Source organism: Desmodus rotundus, chromosome 10 (assembly GCF_022682495.2).
Source record: "Desmodus rotundus isolate HL8 chromosome 10, HLdesRot8A.1, whole genome shotgun sequence".
NCBI lineage: Eukaryota > Metazoa > Chordata > Mammalia > Chiroptera > Phyllostomidae > Desmodus > Desmodus rotundus.
The window spans coordinates 40,062,607-40,083,526 of NC_071396.1; the positions used below are offsets into that span (position 1 = coordinate 40,062,607).

The following is a 20,920-nucleotide window of genomic DNA, read 5'->3' on the forward strand; positions in this document are numbered from 1 at the left end:
TCCATCAGGTGAGACACCTCTAATTATTTTCTTACTTAACTAGATTTTAAGAATATTCTTTCAATTTAAGTCGAGACAATGAATATATTTTACTTTGCACTACGTGATGATTGCAGACAATGAGACGTGAATTAATAGAGCTTGTTTCGTGAAAATTAATCTATACTATGTCCACAGTGTTCTTGAGGGTACATGAGTTCTGAGTTACATCCTGGCTTTACTAGCAGAGCACAGATGTGCTACGCCACGGGAGTTCGAAATGCGCTGAACTGGTGCCTCACAAAATGCATTTAACTAGTCAAGTAAGTCCACCTACTTCAATCATCCAGGCAGCCTGATTTCAACTTTTCCATTTACAAATTTGATTCCTTTGCTAAAATGGATTTTTATGCATAAAGGCTGAGTGACTAACTACTGAATAGTCCAGCTGCCTAATTTGATAAGTTGCTGAGCATTTTGTCCGCAGGTTAGCCCCAGGGAGAGCTCACCTAGGTGCCGGCTCATCTAACGTCTAGGGAGCACTCTGTGGCTCATCTCCTGAGATTACAGGTGGAGTTTGGGTTCTCAGCTGACTGTAAGGCCAGAGGTTAAATAGTCAAAGCCACTGGTACGAAGAAGTGGCGGGTGGTTGGAGCATTCCCACTGCCGTTAGACGGGAAAGGACACTCGGAGCACACGCTGAGGCATCCGACAGCGGACTGGAGGGGCCTGGGTGCCCCTGGCAGGACTCGGCCGGCGGCAGAGTGAGTTCAGCACACTCCTTTCTTCCTGCTTCCCCAGAGGAGTCTTGGCTCCCCGCTCTGGCTTCTGCTTCCGACTTCATTCGTAGGAACTTTTATCCCTAAAGTTGCCTTTTCTCTGACCTGTATCACCATTGCTATCTCAGAATTCTAAACAGAATTCCAGCCGCCCCCACGCCCCCCCCACACATTTCTTATTATTTTATCTTATTATTCCCATTCTGGCTATATCTACATGATACCACAACGCTATGATAGACCGTCAGAATACCCCATCCAGGCTGTACGATTCATTTAAAGGATACATATGTTTTGTGAAGACCAGGCGAATTGTCTCGAGAGAGGGTTTTTTTGACATTCCGTGAGTAAGACAAATTAAACTTACTCACCGGTAATATCAGAGACACTATGTTCATGCCTGCCGGTGGTGGTGAGCACAGGAGGAGACACACCTCTAGAGATCTGCAGTCCCTGTGTGCGCAGTTCGTGTGTGAAATCTCCCACACGTGGCTTTTCTTTGGCACTTTAGGAAGGGGTTTTATAAATTAACCAGACTGGTTCCACGGGTCTGGGGACATGTTACGTGGGGGGGGTCGGGGGAGGAAGAGAAGGAACGACAGGAACAAATGGTAAACCACGTAGATGCTTGGAGTTTTGAAACATGAGGCTAGAAATATTCGTAAGAATGACTTATTTACTTATTTTTTATGTTTTCATAAATGAAGGTGGTAATGGTGCTTTTCCGAAGTATATAAACATACAAGAAAATAGGCTGAATTAGAAGCCATGTGAAAAAATATATAGTACGAGTCTCTGAAAAGGGACTAAATCACAGGCAGATTGTTGGACTTGACAGTGGGTGGGCCCATGTCAGAAATTAAGCTAGTATAGCCATCAATAAAAACAGAAAATTTAAATAACTGTTACGTAATGAACGCTTCTATAAATCTGTTACATAGCTCTTATAAACATCTCAACATACACATCTACTTCTTTGAGGAACTTGCGTAAATATTATTTTGAAATCTAGAAAGGAGCAGACTGAGAAAACGTATTGTGTGAAAATGATGTTAGGGTGATCCGGGAAGGGGAAGGGGAGATGACTGTTGATTTAGTTGGGGGAGTAGAAAAGTCTGATCTTTAAAAACAGTGTGACGTGAGCCTGAGGTATCCCCTTAGTGAGGACTGATTCTTACCTAGGTGACAGAAACTGACTCATTCCGAGCGCTCTTCCTTCCAAACACCACCGGGGCCCTCCCAGGGGTGCTCTCCCCTCAGAGCCGGGGGAGGCGCCCCAGTACAGAGTGTGACGGGCACAGGGTTTGGCAGAGGGTGCTTTGTCTTCAGAAAGAAACCTGAAATGATGGTTTGAATGTATGAATTCAAGTTTTACTTTGATAAAATTAGGTTGGTTAATTACCAATAACATATTCGATTCAAGAACTGATTGAAAAGGTTTTTTCTCTGTCCTTTCAATGAGCACAGATATTTTTTGCATTTCGTTACTAAGTGCACAGAGGTACTCTGTTACAAAAACACCTATCTGTTCTCTCAGGGTAGTATGCTTTGTTAAGTACAAGGGGAAATGTCCAACATAAAAAATAATCTGGTGTGAATCTAATTTTCTTCAGTTGAAATAGTGAAGTTATTTATGTAGCTATTTATGTGGTGGAAGATCTGGAATACTTAACAAAGGTTATTTATGCAATTTTAACAAATCATTGCAACTTGGATAATCTCTTTATTCTTTTATCCATCCCAAAATAATACAACTGCTAATTTCTTATATGTTACTTAGAATCCATCTCCATAACCCTGCATCTTTTCTCCACCTGGAATCTGTAACCTTTTTATAAAATTCAAAATCTTCCCCATTCTCCATATGGCCACTTAAACATTTACTTCATCAACAACTCAGTGTAAAATGCACTCACCGTTGTCTGAGCTTCCGTGGGAGCGGTATCCCACGGCGTCTGCTGTACAGACAGAGAGGGAAAGACTGGCGTGTGGGTGTTTGTGTCATTCCTGGCTTTCAAGTCTTTACAATGCGCTTCAAAGGCATACATATAATAATTACTCTCTGTATGTACACACACACATATCTCTGCACAATTATTAATATTGAGCATGTTAGTAATTGGACATATTTTATAAAAATAATGTTATATACCTCTACAGTGTATCACATTATATGACATTATAATATAACACGTTCTGCACTTGAAAGGCAGAAAGCACAATATTATTTTTATGCCTCCGACGATGCTTCTTCATTGTGTTAAACACCAAATATTTTCTTTTGCTAAATAAAATTTTTTAAAAAGACTCTGATCTTGCAGATATTTGTCACATAATATTTGGCCTCAGGGATAATACTTTTTTCAAAATGAACAGCAAAGCACAGCGTAAATTTTGTGTTTTTGTGATGCCACAAAAAATCAGTAGGAAGGGAAGGACTGGAAGTGAGGGTGCCCACGTAGAGCCGAACATCGGCCCTGAAATAAAGCCGGCTCGCGTAAACAGGGGTGCAGCAACGAGTCGGTGAGATACATTATTCTTTGTACGCCGTTTCAAGCTATACATAGTTAGAAAGTGTCCTCTGTGGCGGGAATGTGTGGCTCTGTGTTTCTGTATCTTATCTTTTCCACATTTAGTCCCACCTGCTGGTGGGTAGTCAGTCGTTCGAGAAACAGTTATAGATGTGTTTGCTATTTTATCTGTGTCGTCTGCTTCCCAGTGAAGCATGGGGCGCTGCACACACTTTGTTTCTGCCTGGGTTGTGAAGCGGGATGGGAGCGGGGAGAGGCTGGGCCGGGCTGGGTCAGGCTGCGGTCACTGCGGGACAACAGCCTGTGCCGGGTCCTCCGCGGGTCCCTAACGCAGCTCACCAGGTCACTTGCGTGGCCTCCAGAAGCACCACGGTCCTAGCAAACACAGCACAATTCTACACTCAATATTTCGAGAAATAACAGATCGAAGCTTGGCGGCATTGGTTACGCATGCGCATTAGAGGCAGCAGGGACCAAACGTGCTGCCTGCTAACCTGCTTGTAATAAAAACACCCGGTTTAGTGTTATGCAGGCAGAGATTCATCCAATTAACAAAGCACACAAGGTACGCAGCTTGTCAGGGGGACGTTTATCTTATTTCTGAACCATAACTGATGCCCATGCCTTCATGCTTGAAATGGTTGGAATACAGGTAAGCACCTTTCACTGAGTCGGAAACACTCAGTTTTACATCCAGCTTTCAGGGAGAGATAACACCTGAGGTGTCTGTCAGCTCAGTGGAAGGCGACTGAGCCGTGGGCGGGGGGTGCAGTGGAGGAAGCCAGAGGGACGGAAGGCAAGCTTCCTGCTGCCCTGTGGCGGCTCTGGGACATCCTGTGTGACTCTAACTCACTGCCTGAGCCTGTCTGTGCTGGGGCCCCAGGGTCACTGCGTCCCAACTCCTTCACTGGGCAAATGAAGAAACCCAGAGCTTGCTTCTCAGCTTCACTGTCGAGCCAAATTTCAAACAAAAGTATAACTCATTTTCTTAACATGAGTGATGAGAGAACTATGCGTAGAGTTTACGTGACCTGCGAAGATTTGTAGCTGAGTCTGAAACCCGGCTGCCCTGGGGCGATGGTCGTATGACACCCCAAGTCTACGGTTCCATCATTCCCACTGAGTGGGGATTAGAGTAGGTCCGAGAACTGTTACTGTGACTCTTTCTTACCGGGAAGGTGCTCCAGGGCACACCGGTTAATCTGAGGAAGTCTGTCTTCCCTCTCTGTCCTTAGGAGACGCTGTCACTGCTCACAGACGGAGGGACCCTCCCAGCAGCTCACCTCTCCCCCTCCTGCCGCCCGTCCCCCACATCTGCTATGTTTCTTACTGGCTTTTGCCATTTGAATTGTAGCCCCTCCAAAACCCCTGTGTTGAAACCCTAACCCCAGTACCTCCGAATGTGACTCAGCTTGGGGAAAGGCACTTTAAAGAAATAATGAAGTGAAAACGAGGTCAGTGCCCTGGGCTCTGTCCTTCTAAGCAGAGAAAATTTGACACAGAGAGAGGTAAATCCACGGTAAGAGACACAGGGTAAGAAGATGTCTGTCTGTCTCTGGCTGGGGGCCTGGCCCAGAGCGGGTGTGCCGCAGGCCGGCCTGCCCCGTGTGTGGGTTCCTGACTGTGCAGGAAAGATTTCACCACACAAGCCCGGGGGCTTTGAGAGCATGTCAGAAAAGCTGGGAACAGTGAAACAAAGAAGGACTTAGGGTAGAGACAGCAGTAGGAGGGAGCCTGGGCTGGGCTTCTTTGGCTCTCTAGCAGAGTCAGGGAAGAGAGGGCCTTGGAGACGGGATCGGGGGCTGGCCCAGGACGAGCAGCCACTGCCCACAGCTCCTCTGGTTGAGCACGGGAAGTTAAACTCCAAACTGCTCCTGAGAGTCTGGGAGATGGGAAGTAAAAAGTTCACGTCCTAGGAGGGCATGGGAATGCTCTGGAGAGAGCCCGTGCTGGTATCCTTTGTCTTGCGGGTTTTTTCTCTCTCCTCTGTGGGCCAGAACCTTAGCGGAGGGTTTCAGCAGAATATTCATCAGCTTTCCTGGTGTGTTTTTAATATGCCGATGCATCCGAATGACTGTGTAGTGTAGCTTAAGATTATTCCCTGGTCAACATTACTGCTTTACTTTTTTCTCGGGTCTGTCTGGTTCTAGTTGGTTTTTGTCATTTGTTCCCCTGACTTCCTCTGTCCTTGGGTTTAGCTGTCACAAATGGCATTAATTGGGTCTCTTTTCTCTATCTCCCTGCTCAGAGTGATTTAAACTATTTATTCTCTGGTTGGGGAGAAGTTTAAACCATTTGCTCACAAGTGTCCTTGGTTGGAGAGGATAAGGTCTTGAGATTCGCTGCCAGTTCAAATTGTCTGGCTGGGTGTGATGTTCTTGCCTCGGTTTCCTAATTCCACTTGCCCAAGAATTTTCCTGGCTTCTTTCCATCCTGCTTCACATGGAAACCAAGGATAGAGACTTTGGAAGAGACTGACCCTGCCAACACCTTCACCTAGGACGTGTGTTAAGCCTCCCGAACACAGGGTTCTCACGTTTGCCCCACCCAGCCTGCGCCCCTTGCTACGGCACCCCAGCAGACATTCTGTCCTTCGGGTCTTCCTATCTTCGTGAAGAGGTTAGCACCATACAACTCTTCAATCAGTTCTTGCAGTCATGTCGACCATATTTTATTTCTGAAAGTGTGATAACAAAGCCAATGTGTATTCAGTATTCATTTTAACTTTTGGGAAAAAAAACATGATCCCATTCCCAGAAATAACTTTAATTTTTTGCCTATAAAGATTGATAGAGATGTTTAGGTCATAAAAATATTTTGTCATGAGTGATAAGTTTTTTTAAAATTTTTAACATCAATTTACTTATAATAACACAAACCATATATATGCACAATGGAAGTCGTAGAGGTGACAGACACATTCAGAAAAACATTTAAATGGAAGTTTTAAACATCAAATCTGCACGGGTCCCGGCTGGTTTTTGCAGCACAGTTGCGTGCTGTGCACACTGTGTCGACAGTCTCTGAATTCCGAGGAACGATTTCCTTCTGTTCGAGTTGTGAGGGTCGGCAGACTGTCTTCCTCCGCTCAGAGCCTTTTGCCCCACGCTCAGTTTCTTGTTCTTTCTTAACGAGCTAAGTCCTGTGAGTGTCCTGTTGCTGCTGCCCCGGGGGAGGGCGAGTGATGAGCCCCCGGCCACTTCAGGGCTGCAGACAAAGGCTGGCTCCGTACTGGTGGGTCCCGAAACGAGGCCCCCTGTCTGCCAGTGTTCAAGGCACAGTCTCACATGCGTCCCCAGAAAAAGTGCCATTATTGTGACTTTCCAGATCATAGCCTAGCAATGTTCCTCCTGCGAGGGACGCCTCAGGGACTAAATATAGTCACGCACGAAACGGCAGCCACTGGGCCAGACCCAGGTCACCGTTGTTCTAGTTGAGCATTTGTGCTGAAATTAGAACATTTCTTTTTACTGATAAAAAATGGAAGAGTTGACACCACAGTACCTAAAACGGCATACAGGTAACCCTTCACAATCCCATACCCACCTGCCCCTAAGCTGCTCAGACACTTGCATTCTCTGCTCAACCTCCGTAAGCTCTTGTGTTACACAGCCATTTACCTGGTTTACCCTGGTTCCATGAACTCTGTGTACCTAATGCCATGGATGCAGCGGTCCTTGAGAGGGTAATTAATGGCAGAATGAGACTATTTCATCTTGTACATTAAGAAGTGTAAATCAGCCTGGCTGGTGTAGCTCAACAGATTGAGCGCAGGCTTGAGAACCAAAGGGTCGCTGGTTTGATTCCCAGTCAGGGCACATGCCTGGGTTGTGGGCCAGGTCCCCAGTGGGGGGTGCTAGAGAAGCAACCACACATTGATATTTCTTTCTCTCTCTTTCTCCCTCCCTCCCCCTCTCTCTAAAAATAAATACATGAAATCTTCAAAATAAGAAATGTCAATCATTTCCAAGCTTGTTATTTACAATGTATGCATATAACCAGTATCTTAATACACACATGCTTTTTCTCTGTCATTTATTTAGAACTGGTTACTGCTTAGACTTCACAGAGAAGCAGCAGGAGGGAGAAGGAGAGGGAGTGGACGCTCGAAGCATGGTGCGGACCCGGATTGCTGGTCCACCCTGTGATCATGTGTTTTGCACTATCGTGAAGACCACCGCTCTTCTGACTGCCCCTCCACTCTCTCTCCCTACGACTTGAAAGGGAAATGAGAAATGAGACTGGTGTGACCGAATTTATTCTCAAAGGCTTCTCAGACACGCCTGAACTGAGGCTCGTGAGCTTCTCCGTTTTCCTCTTCATCTACCTCTTTTCCCTCCTCGGAAACATGTCCGTCATTGCAGCTGTGAGCAGAGACAGCCGCCTCCACACCCCCATGTACTTCTTCCTGCAGAATCTGTCCTTCTTGGACATGTGCTACACCTCGGTCACCATCCCCAAGGCGCTAGTCAATTCGCTGGTGGGTTCTCATGTCATATCCTTCTGGGAATGTGTGGCTCAGCTCTTTCTGTTTGTAACGCTGTGTGCTGCCGAGTGCTTCTTGCTCACGGCCATGGCCTATGACCGCTGTCTGGCTGTCCACAAGCCTCTCCTCTACAGTGTCATCATGAGTAGAAAGCTGTGTGTGGAGCTCGTCGCTGTGGCCTGGCTGAGCGGAGCTCTCTACGCCATTTTCCACACTGCCAACACCTTCTCCCTCCTGTTCTGTGGGCCCAACATGGTTGACCACTTCTTCTGTGACAGCTCCCCGCTCATGAGGCTCTCCTGCAGTGACTTCCGCACCCACGAGGAGGTTGGGTTTGCAGTGGGCGGGTGCATCGTCCTCAGTGCCTTTGCCCTCACCGTGGCCTCCTATGGGGTCATCATCTCTGCCCTCGCCCAGATCCGCTCGGCAGGGGGCCGTGGCAAGGCCTTCTCCACCTGCTCCTCTCACCTGGCCACCGTTGTTCTGTTCTACGCCACTGGGAGCGCTGCTTACCTGAGGCCTGCTTCTCAATACTCTCCCACTCGCGGCCGACTGCTGTCTGTGTTTTACTCCATCCTGACGCCCAGCCTCAACCCTCTTGTGTACTGTCTGAGAAACAGAGACATGCAGGGGGCCCTGAAGAAGCTGCTTGCCCCGGCCAGCTAGACACCGTTTTTTCATAGTAAGCATATTGCTCTGAACTGTAACTTAGATAAAATGAGTATGTTTTTAGGAACACGCAACCTAGCAAAACTGAGTAATAAAGAAATAGAAAATGTGGCCCTGGCTGGTGTGGCTCAGTGGGTTGAGCACCTGCCTGTGAACCAAAGGGTCGCAGGTTTGATTCCCAGTCAGGGCACATGCCTGGGTTGTGGGCCAGGTCCCCAGTAGGGGGCGCATGAGAAGCAACCACACATTGATATTTCTCTCCTTTTCCCCCCTCCCTTCCCCTCTATTTAAAAATAAATAAAATCTTAAAAAGAAAAATAAAATGTGAACAGATCTATAACAAATAAAGAGCTTAAAACAGTAATTTAAACACCAAACAATAAAAATCCCAGGACCACATGGTTTCACTGGTGAATTCTACTAAATATTTAAGAATAATTAACATCAATCTTTATTAAAATCTTCAAACCCCCCCCCAAACCCCTAAACAGCTAATACTCCCAAAGTCATTGTGTGAGGCCAGCATGACCTTGATACTAGAACCAGATAAAGACGCTACAAGGAAATAAAACCACAGACGAATATTTTTGATGAACATGGAGGCAAAAACCCTCAACAGAATACTAGCAAACTAAATTCAGTAGCACAGGGAAAGGGTTATACTCTCTGACCAAGTGGGATTTATTCCTGGGATGCAAGAACAATCAGCATATGCAAATCAATAAACATATTATCCCATAATATCAAGATAAAAGATAAAAGTCATATGATTACCCCAAGAGATGCGATATAAGCACTTGACAAAATTCACCATCCTGCATGATGAAAACTCTCAGTGCGCTGGGCACAGAGTGAGCACAACTAAACACAATAAGGCCTGTCTAGGACAGGCCCACAGCGGAGACCGTGCCTGATAGAAGCCCAGAGCTGTTCTAAGTAAGGTCCGGAGCAAGAGGAAGGTGCCCGCCCTCACCATTCTCATGCAGCATAGTGCTGAGTTCCAGGCAGAACAATTAGGCAAGAAAAAAGGTGTTTTATGCATATTTCACCACAGTAAAGAAATGATCCATGAGGAAAAAAAAATCCTTGAATGGTAATGACGTTAAAATAACTATGATCTCAAAATTACCAGTAGTTTTTGTTTCCACATGGATAATTTAAATCATTTGTGAATCTTAAGTGCTAATTACAGATCTCCTCCTTTTAAATTGCTTCAAAGAAGAAATTAAACACATAAATGTAACTGAAAAATTAAAATTAAAACACAAATAAGTGAACCAGGTTTAAATAATAAATACTTTCACAAGACAGTTGTGCCGTAAGTTTTCTTCATTTTCCCACCATGAAATACACACCTACGGTCCCTGTTGTCCAGTGAGCTCCGTGTGACACGGTGCCCTAAAAACAGGCCTTTGCCTCCCACACAGGCCCGGTATTGCAGATGCTGATCCAGCGGGGCTTTCAGAAATACCAGTCGTACTGTTATCAAAGTAAGATGGAAAGATTGCGCATTTGTCCTAAATACGTGACGGAAGCAGTTTGGGAACCTCTACCACAAGGTAAATTTGGCTAACTCTTCATTTGAGTAAGCTAATTCTACAAATCTACCCCAATTAAGTACTCAAACACACTTAGAGCACCATAAACGAAGGCGTTTAGCGGAGCATTTTGTTTAAAATAGTAAGAATTAGAAACACTTTGTAAGCTCATCCACATACATGTAAACAAATTGGGGAAAATCTGACTCACCTGTCCTCCTTACACGCTCTTGTGCCTGCCAGGATTGGCTGCGGTGATGGAGGGGGTGGGGAGAAGGGGTGGGATGGGGGGGAAGGGGGAGAGGGAGAGAAAGGAGAGGGGGAAGTGGGAGATGAAGGGAAGGGATGGGGCAGGGGAAGGGGAGGGAGATGAGCAGGGGAAGAGGGGGGAGGGGAAGGGGGAGGGGAAGAGGGAGGAGGGGAAAGTAGGTACCTTGTACCCACCAATGCAAAAGAAATGTTTCTCCACTTTGCTTTTCACCCAATGTTAGAGATTTCTCTGCTTTGCTTTCTCTCACATCTCTGATGTGCCAGCGAAGGGTTTCCTGTGCCCCTCCTCACATTTTCTGCTTTGATTTTAAATATTGGATTGGCCAAAAAGTCCATATGATTTTTTTCTGTAAAATATAAGACACAGTTTTCATTTTCACCAATAACTTTATTGATTTGGGTATTTTGAGTATGCCAGCTCTCTCCTGCATGGAATAACGTTGATTGTTCTCAGTTAATGTCTCAATTTGATTGCTGTCAACTTCAACTGGTCTACCTGACCGGAGCACCGTCCAGTGAGAAACCTCCAGCACGGAACTTCGCAAACCACTTTGACACATTCGATCAGTCACAGCACCTTCTCCGCACACGGCACAAACCTTTCTGTTGCATTTCAGTTGCGTTTTCCCCTTTCTTGAAATAATAAAGCATAATATGCCAAAAATGTTGCATATTTTCTTCCATCTTCAATATTAAAATGGCTACACAAAAATCCACCAATTTGATAAGTTTTTTATAATGCATGCTGATATGACAGCTGTCACAATACAATCTAACAAAATTGTTTCAAGTGAACTTAAACACAACTAAGTGCTACCAGATCCATCTTACAGAAAAAAAAATGGGCTTTTTCTCCCAGGGACTCTCCTATGATCCCGAGAGCTCCTCCCGCTGCCACAACTCCCGCGGAGTTTTATATCTGGAGGTTTTGAGTCTGTAGTTTCCCACGCTGAAACCCTGGGTTCTCTGTCTGTCTTGCTTCCCAGTGGTTCTTCCCAGCTTATGGGCCCATGAATGTGGGACCAACTGGTCCTCCAGCCACCTCCTTGGCTGTGCATCTTCCCTGCACCGGCTGCTCGTCTCCACCCCTCCTACTAGTCTGGATGAATGTTTCTTTAACTCCTTGGTTGTCGGACTTCCATGAACTTTGAATATCTGGCAGTTCTGGTTGTTTTTTGTTTTTAAAGTGGATGCTGTCCTTCTTTTTGTTGTGTGAGGAAGTGAAGCGTTTCTACCTATGTCTCCATTGTGGCCGGAACTCCTGGGCTACTTTTTCTAAATCCTTGGTGTATCAGTACATGAGAAGACCCAATTTTATGCATTTTGAGTCCTGTCCTTGGCATGAGAAATGCTGGGCTAGTGCTGCCTCAAATCATTTTAGAAAAATAAAGAAATAACAAAGTAAATAAATACATAACATACTAAAATAAAATAAATAAATAGTAGAAAAGGAAAAAAGAATAAGAAAAGAAAAAAGCCACTCCCTGACTGGTGCGGCCCAATGGATTGAGCACTGGCCTGCGAACTGAAAGGTTGCTGGTTCAATTCCCAGTCAGGGCACATGCCTGAGCTGTGGGCCAGGTCCCCAGTAGGGGGCGCATGAGAGGCAACAGATCAGTGTTTCTCTCACACATTAATGTTTCTTCCCCTCCTTCTCCCTCCCTTCCCCTCTCTCTAAAAACTAATAAATAAAATCTTTTTTAAAAGAAAAGAAAAAAGGGAAGTTTAAGAAAAAAGTAAAAATGAATACAAATAGACAGAAGAAAAACTTAAGAAAAAAAAGAAACCAAAGAAAAAGAAAAGGAAAAAGAGAAAATTTAAAAAAAATAGAAAAGAAAGAAGAAAAAAGTTAGAAAGAAAAAAAGCGGAATCTCACCTCAACAGAGTTTAGTGCCGGCTTTGGTCTCTCATTGGCCATGTTCTTGGTGGAGTTTGTTGGATCCTGGGCCCATGTTGTCTGAAGTTGGCCACTTGGCATGTCGGTTCTGGGCCCCTTGGGAGGGACTCCAGTGCAACCTACTGTCCTTGTCTGGTCCCCGACAACCTGCTTGAAGCTACGAACATCCACAGTTTGTGGCTGCCTCTGCTGGGCCTGGCTGCACACGGGAAGGTCCAAGCTGTGCTCCTAGGCCAGCTTTTACCAGCACCGGGCTGGGGGCAGGCAAACAAACACCCCAAGACACCCCGTGATCTGCCTCTGCCTGTCTGTACCTGCTGGTTGCCTGCCAGGCTCCCAGTGGAAGAGCCTCCCATGGCATTGGGAGGATGGGGCTAGTGCAGTTAGGGAGTGGTGCTGTTCAGCAGGCAGGGAAGGTGGTGGGTGTGGTCCCTGACCCCAGAGCCACTGGACCGTGTGGGACACAGATTTTGCCTTGAGCTCAGTAGGGTGGAGCCCCTAGTAGGGTGGGGACTCCAGGAAGCTGGAAGTTGGGCAGGTGTTTCCATCAGATCCCCCGTGAGGGGGAGGTGCTGGTCAGGTTCACCAGAGAGTAGAGGGGGTGGTCCCACCCCAAATCCAGTCACCAACATTCCCTGAGTCTGCCCAGACCTCTGTGGTCTGGCCAATGCCACCGACCCCTCCACAGGGCAGCATACCCAGGGTGGGGAGAGAGGGGTTCCAGGGGACGGGATAATTGCTTTACTCCAGGCTGATGCCACTCAGAAGGGATTACTCCTCGAGAAAAAAGGCTACTCTGGGGTGTGAGACTCACTCAGTGCAGGGATTCTGGCACCTGGGCTCCCATGGGTCTCCCCAGAGCCACAGACTCCAGGCTCTCCTCAAGCAATTCTGGTTGAACCACCCTCCCTTCTCAGAACCCAGGGTGACGGGCTGCAGAGGCCACTGTGCACATTGGCCCTTTAAGAGGGTGTGTGTGTTTCTAGCAGACTCTGCCTCTCTGTGGTGGACAGGAATTCTGCTGCCTTTTACAGCAGGGTGCTTTGTGGATGCCTTTCCCCGACACTGGAGCTCTCTTCTAGGAAGCCCAGCCTGGGGTTTAGGCCTTGCACCTCTCAGAATGAACCTCCCACAGCAGAGATCCCCCTCTGGCACCTCTGTCCCCGCCCCCGGGACCTAGACCAGTCCCTTTGGCATCTCCATCATCCTACCAGTCTGAACACGGCTTCTTCTGCAAATCCTTGTTTATAAAGCTCCTAGTCACCTAGTCTTTGGTTGGCTATTCGGGGTGATTGTTCCCCAGTGTAGTTGTATTTCCAGTTTGGTCCTGGATGTGATGCAAAATCCAAGTGCTCTGTTGCCACCTTAAAAACTCAAAATACTATACTTTTAAAAATAGGATAGGTTTTCATTCCACCTGAGGCAACTATCACCCCATGTAGTTTTCCAATTCCACCAGCAAAAGCACATCAGTCAGGAAGAATTCTCCCCGTGATGTCAGGATGCTGTAGCGGCCTGGGGCTTAACCTTGACTCTTCCTCCAACCAACTGTGGATCTTGGAAAAACCCTTTAACCTCTTCTGTGATCAGTTTCCTCTTCTGCGGGTTGAGGAAGCTGAAGAGAATGAAGCCCAAGGTCCAGCTCAGGTCTGAATTCTGCACGTCCTGGATTAGAAAAAAGTGCTTGCAGGGTCTACAGGAGGCTTTGCTCACCAGCCCTGGGGGGGACGGGGGTGCGGGAGAGAGGGGGGGGTTCCTTCTGCCCCGCCGCCCTCTAGGGACACCCCGACAGTGCCCTCGATGTTATTTGGCCCCATTAACCTCCATTCACTTCAGGTTTCTGTAACTGACCAATAAAGTGTAATAAGATATTGGGCCAATATTTTGGTAAGAAAATGGTATATGTATCAGAAAGTCACTCTGTAGAAAGGGTAGGATATAAATCATTAATAAAAAGTTTGGCCTTTTTACAAATATGTAACATACTGCTTAAAGTATAAAAATCATAAATTGTTAGTTAGAAACACTTTTTAGTTTTAAAAATGTCACCTTTATTATTATCAGTTAAGAAATGGGCATAGTTGCTAAGAGAGTATTTTGATTGTAGAACCAAAGATTGGACACAGGTGTGTAAAAACGTATACTAATTTTGTGCTCTTAGAATTTACGTATTTGAATGCAAACATGGAGGGCTGGGTCGAGGTAAGGCTTAATATTAGGGGATTACTAAGGAATAGAAATTTTGACAAGGCAAACTCAGTAATTTCTTGAGAGTATAATTAGGAAGTTATTTGCTATCTGTATTTCATTTAGAGGGAAATATTGTAGTTATGGGATTAATTGCTTAATAGTGTTACTGAATGAATCAATTAAGTCACTGTTCTGTGATAGGGAAAAGGGTGGTGGGTGTTACATTCTACAGTGATTTCCTTATGAAACAAGAGGATGCTATTGTATCAATCTTAGTAATTTACTGCAAGTACTGAACGGCCTAACATTACGTAAGTCATGTCTTATAAGTGCCCTTGAGATGCAAGTTGTGCAAATGACGTGAAAATATTACTTGCTGTTATTCCACGACACCATTATGGCTTTAGGGACACTCTTCATGTGGCAAAATCAGCTTCATATCGCTGTTAGCAAACCTGAGCTCCTGCTTTGACTTTGAGCTTGGGCATCCTCAGTACCCACTTATTGCTTGAACTTTGGTTGTTTATGCTGCGAGACACGATAATGTTTTCAGAAGAAATGGTTGTATAACATAAGTTGCCCAGTCCTGTAAAAAAATGGGGTTACTTTTCATTATATAAAAAGTTGGTGTAGAAAATAAGGCCTGTTAATTTTGCCTCCGAGGTTCCTTTGGCACCTGGGAACCTGCCACAGGCACGTCGTTAGTTAATTTATTGTTCTGAGCGATTAAGAGTGTGCTGGTGTTTTACACATTCTCTGCGTGTCGATCTCCTTGCCCACAGTGCAGTTAACTGGGGTTAGTTACATAGTTATATGAAGTTTGATCGGCAGTATTCTTTATATACACTATCGATACACATGACAAGGTGCTTTGCCCATACAACATAAAGTTTCATAAAAATACAATTTATGTGAGACACCGAATGCATGTTTGCTAGTTGTTATTTTGTGAAGTTTAGAGGTTGTAACATCACAGCCTCTACAGAGTGATTTGGTAGAAATTACTCATGGCCCACTATGCATAATTGGGGTGGCTGGTTTGGGGTCACACAGACATTAGGGAAAAAAGCACGAGACAGTGTCCTGTGGGTGCCATGTCCTAGTCAGAGACCCACGAGCGTAAATCAGTGATTGAAGCTGTTGTTAGTTGTAGAAATAACCATTTTTATTTAAGATGAAGACTTCAGTCAGAGTCAGGTAGAGAGGGCGGGCGGGTGGGAGGCAGGAGCCACATCGGAGTCTGCCCAGCCCTGCGGTCCTCTGGCTGCCCAGGACCCCAGGGGGGCGAGACACCGCCCCCGAAGGCAGACGGGTCCAGCCACGACCCTCACTGGGAGCCTAGAGTTTCTCCTTACGAGCGAGAAATTAAAACGACAGCAGAGGATGAAGAGGAGCTTTTCAAAATCCAGGCAAAACTACTCCCATTTGCCTACGATAAACCGAATCTCTTCGTAACCACTCCGTTGTGCTATAGAGAGCAAAACTTTGGGGCCAATGAAGCCACGTGACAAAAGAGGCGGCACCAATATTCGTGGAGTGGAAAACCGGGGTGCCTGCGGGGCAATCAGGCACCACAATCTTTCAAAAGCATCCACTCAGGAAGGGAAAACGTGAGACTGCACATGACGTGAGCTCACTGTCCACCCAGTGAAACACCGTCCGACAACAAAAGGACTCACGGGCCAGTGCAGGCTGCGGCGCGGCAGGACTGTGCTAGGTGAAAAAAGCCAGTGGCAAAGGCCGCAGGCTGTGTGATTCTACTGATGCGAATACGCAGAACAGGCAGCGCCACAAAGGCAGAGGGTGGCGTCAAGGGTTGGAAGTGAGTAACTCGATCTGGACGAGGATAAAAAATAGGAAACGCAGTGAAAGTACACCCACTAGTCTATAAAAACTGTTCTTGTGAGATCAGAAACTAGATAAACACACCCACTGATGCCACTGCTACCGAGCCTTGTACCGATAACACGGTAGGAAAAACGATCGGAAAGGACAGGACCACACTAACACCATCGATGGCTAAGGAGCCGTGTGTTGGAGACTTTCAGGGAACCTACAGGTAAGTTTTTAGAATTAACACTAGGGTTTGGAGAATTAAACTGTGATGGAAGGTCAACAAGGATATTGATTTCACATCTCCACCTCCATGTCTCTCTCTCTATATTACCCATAGAGATGGAAGAAACAAGTGAAAATTGTATTTTCAAAATTACTACTTACATAGAACAACAATAGATATTAGCACGCCCACACACGCGTATATATGCATTATATATCATAATTCATGTTATATACAATGTATACTAAACACATTGTATATTACACATGTTTATATTATATCATGTATGTGTACAGTATTGCAGCACATAATTATATATAATATAATGCTATTATATCTATCATGTTATATGTGCATGATATGCAATAAATAATAGACATATACTTAGGTTATAATAAACACAAATACCTTTTTCCTCAAATAATTTTACATTTGATAAAATACGATAAAATTTCAGTGGGTGTCTTTCTTTAGCAAATGAAAAGGGTCTCTAAAACTTATACGGCAATACGTGTAGCTAAGGAAGAAGAGAATGAGAATAAAGAAGAAGAAAAAAGGGAAAAAGAGTAAATGAGGATTCATTATACAATATGTCGGAACTCATTACAAAATTACTTTAATTAAATTGTGCGATGGGGGTCTAGAAGCAAGCAGGGATTAATGTGCACAGAATAAGAGGCACCTACAGGCCTGCTCGTGTAAGAACGCACATCGTCTGGCAGAGTGAGCAGGGGGTCGCACGGTCGAGCTCACGCACTTTCAATGAGCGGTGTCTGGACAGTGGGATAACAGTATTGAATCAACTGCAGTTCGACTCAGCCACACCACGCGCAAACGTAGACTGAAGGAGAAAATGTAAAAGTGAAAACTAATGCTTTTAAAGACTAGCAAAGTCGAGTAACTTCCAGATGCCAGGATAAGTAAGAGTCACTTATTCAAGAAAGAAAACACAGAAGAGAAATTGCTGGGTTTGTTGACATAGTATAGAACGGCACAAATGAAACGGATACCATCTATAAACCGATGTCACCCCAATACATTAAACAAGAAGCAAAATACAAACCACAAAAGACTGATGAAGTTGGCTGCATTACAGCTGATCATTCAGGCCGCTCAAAAGCCAGCATAGAAGCACAAAACCGCCACAAACTGAGCAAAAAGATCATTCACACCATTAAAACAGGTATAAAATTCATAAAAGAGCTCCGTGTTAGCATTAAAGGATATTAAACTAAGGGACTGACATACGAGGCATGGCTTTCTGCCAGGGACGTCCTGTGCGTTTAGCTCACAATCACTCCCAAGTTGTCCAAACATTTCGGCAATATGGGCCAGGCTTCTAGTGTTTTCAGGAAGCATGTATGCATCACACACAATAGTGTTTTCCAGAAGCATGCATGCATTGTACAATTTAAACAAGGAAGTTAATACAGTAAATTTTGTAACTCACACATATTTGGGCAACAAAAATACGCAAAGATGCTAACAGTGGCTAATTCACAGGGACATAGGCAAACGTAGGAACATCGAGCCCTATGAGTTATACTTCCGTGAAGTTTTCTTGCTTTTACGCATTTGGTAAATCCATGGAGTGCCTGCCTGGGAACTCCAAGCACCGGCTGAGCATCCTGCGGAGTGCGGCGTTGATCTCGCGGTTGCGTAGACTGTAGACCATGGGGTTTATGAGCGGGGGCACCATGGTGTAGGACATGGCGGTCAGCAGGTTTTTGAGGGATGCTTCCTTTGCAATGGGGCCTAAGACAGCAATCATTCCAGAAAATATGAACATGAGAAGGATTACCAGCTGTGGGGTGCAGGTGGATAAGGCTTTTTTGCGGGCTTCCGTTGAAGAAATCTTCAGCACAGTTGAAAATATGTTTATATAGGACATCACCAAAAAAGAAAAACATACCAAGACAACGCAAGAACTTACAGCCAGAGTCACAGATTCAGAAAACTTAACGTCCGGAGATGATATTCTCATAATTTGTGGCACATCACAGAAATATTGATGGATCACATTGGACTTTGTGAAGGGAAGTCTGAACATGGTCCCAGTGTGGATGGCAGAATACACCAGCCCACTGCCCCATGAGCTGCCGGCAGCCCATGTGCACAGACGTGGGGTGATGGTCACCCCATAGTGCAGAGGGTAGCAAATGGCCACGTAGCGGTCATAGGACATCACCACTAGGAAGGCGAGCTCTGTGAATGCAAAGAAAATGTACAGGAAAATCTGAGCAGCACATTCCACGAGTGAAATGGACTTCCTGCCTGTCAGGGAATTCACAACCAGTTTGGGAACCGTAACTGAAATGCTGCAGAGGTCAAGGATGGACAAGTGGCTGATGAAAAAGTACATCGGTGAGTGAAGGCATGGGTCTGCCACAATGACGACGAAGGTCAGGAGATTTCCAGCCAGGGCTCCCAGATAGATCAGCAAGAAGAGCAGGCCTTGCAGAATCTGCAGCTCCCACGAGCCTGAGACGTCCATGAGGAGGAACTCCGTGAAGGCGGTGAGGTTGTCCATATCCGCTCCCACGCTGCAGCACTCTGGAGCAAAGGACAAAGGGAAGGAGGATGTTTGCAAAACCAACGTGGACCAGCGCCTCCAGTCCACGCAGCCAGTGGCCTTTCCACATGGCTTCGAACCACAGAATGGGTATAGAAAGAAATGGACAAAAGAAGAATGTTTTGAAATCAATAAAGGTCTCTATTTCTTATTGTTTCTTTCCCCACTCTGTTGTAATATCCTATGTGCTTCAGCAATCCTGGGATCAGAGAACTCAGCACTTAACAGTGCACCAGACCCTCCAGCCTTCTTCCACTGCCACAGCCTCTGCAGCGACTTCTCAGACTTGGCCTGGTCCGGTCCAGTGTCTGTCTGCTCGTTCCCTTCTGTGTGCAGTGCATGTCCCAGGCGGGGTTGGAGCGTCCTGGGACGGCCCTCCGCTTCCCAGCTGCCGCGCTCTCTCTCCACGTGTCGGGGCCTAGAATGCCTTTGCTGTCTCCCTTTGTGATGCTAGACAGTGTTTTCGTCACAAATTTAGTGAATGACTCTGAGCTTCTGCTGACAATGGTTTTCATCCAAATGAGACCTGCCGGTCCATGCCTCACCTTTCCTTCATGTCAGGGTTGCTAAGACATAAAACATGAGAGCTCTTGCTTCCACACACTGCACTGACCTCCGCGGGAGCTGGGTTTGGATGGGATCTGATTCCCCGCGACAAGGCCTCCCATCCAGACAGAGTGCAGTTTCTAATCGCGGAAAACAACGGCATGAGCAGTACTGCTGATTTCTTATTAATCACTGAGATATAATAGGACATTAAATGATCAGCACAGTGTACCTCTGGCTCATTTGCTGCAGGAAATATGAGAAATTGTTCATACAACTATACTGGATAGTTTGACATTTCTTTTAGGATTTTAGAAAGCATCTTTACTTATGTGGTTTAATGTCCATGGGGTGCCTGTAGGCATCAGAATTTTCCCTCAACACTCAGCCCAAGGAGTATTTTATCCACTGTTCATGTAATATTTCAATTCTCAGGGAATTTTTGTGTCATTATAGGTTCAATATATTTTTAAAAATATTTTATTTGTTTTTTAGAGAGGGGAAGGGAGAAAGAGAGGGAGAGAAACATCGATGTGTGAGAGATACATCATTTGGTTGCCTCTTGCACGCCCCTAACTGGGGACCTGGCCCACAACCCAGGCATGTGTACTGACTGGACCTCAAACCGGTGACCTTCTGGCTCACAGGCCAATCCGCTGAGCCACACCAGCCAGGGCCACTATTTTGACCAGACATGTGTCACAAACAGATGTTCAAATACCAGTTTTTAGAAACAAACCACCTAAAATAAATCATAGAATCAGAAACACTCAGTCTATTCTATGAGCATACATTTAACCACATGGGGTAAAAATAATGAAATCTACAAATAATCTTTAGACACATTGCAGCTAGTTTAGTGAATTATTCATTGATAATTTTAAAGGAACATGAAGTAGGACACGAAAATATCTAAGATGTGAGGTAACAAATTGACCTTCCCTGACAGGAATATTGTTTCCCACATTTTAGAGACACTGATGAAATCTGTGATCCTACCTCTTTCTTCAGTGAGTAGAATCCAAGGAGTCACTTCTCAGGGAGAGTCACACTTACCCTAAGTTATGCGAACAGTGCTGAGTACCCACAAGCACAGGAGTCTTTGCTGAGGGACATGTGTGGGTCACAGCTCTTGTGACAGCTGGGGAACCCGCAGTTTCAACCCCCAGAGGCTGGCTTCCCTCCAACTCCTGGCTATCCTGCAGAGGTTATATTCCAGTAATGTTTCTCAGCAGTACAATTAGCAAGTATTTTTGTGGCACGCAAAAATGTTTTCTAGGTCCGTGGAGACTCAATTAATTTTCAAGGTGATGTCTGATTAGCAATTTTTTTTTTTACATTACAGCAAATTGACAAAATCACGTAACTCTTAATAAAATAATATTTTAAAGGTTCAGACTCAAC

At 45.4% G+C, this 20,920-nt stretch overlaps 2 protein-coding genes across 2 annotated transcripts; one reads left to right on the plus strand and one right to left on the minus strand.

Annotated features, from left to right (window-relative positions):
• Window positions 1–646: 646 nt before the first annotated feature.
• LOC112296395 (olfactory receptor 8U3-like) lies at window positions 647–9,487 on the plus strand. The gene is made up of 2 exons (XM_024551251.3): window positions 647–743; window positions 7,333–9,487. Exon 2 carries the CDS (start codon window positions 7,518–7,520, stop codon window positions 8,439–8,441), a length of 924 nt encoding a protein of 307 aa, XP_024407019.2. The 5' UTR covers window positions 647–743; window positions 7,333–7,517; the 3' UTR covers window positions 8,442–9,487.
• Window positions 9,488–17,965: 8,478 nt separating this feature from the next.
• On the minus strand, window positions 17,966–18,928 carry LOC112296396 (olfactory receptor 14I1). The gene has a single exon (XM_024551252.2). It carries the CDS (start codon window positions 18,926–18,928, stop codon window positions 17,966–17,968), a length of 963 nt encoding a protein of 320 aa, XP_024407020.2.
• Between the last annotated feature and the right edge of the window lie 1,992 nt (window positions 18,929–20,920).

Excerpts from the sequence above, each read along its gene's own strand:
- LOC112296395 (XM_024551251.3), top strand. The coding sequence starts at position 7,518 with ATGAGAAATGAGACTGGTGTGACCGAATTTATTCTCAAAGGCTTCTCA.
- LOC112296396 (XM_024551252.2), bottom strand. The coding sequence starts at position 18,928 with ATGGACAACCTCACCGCCTTCACGGAGTTCCTCCTCATGGACGTCTCA.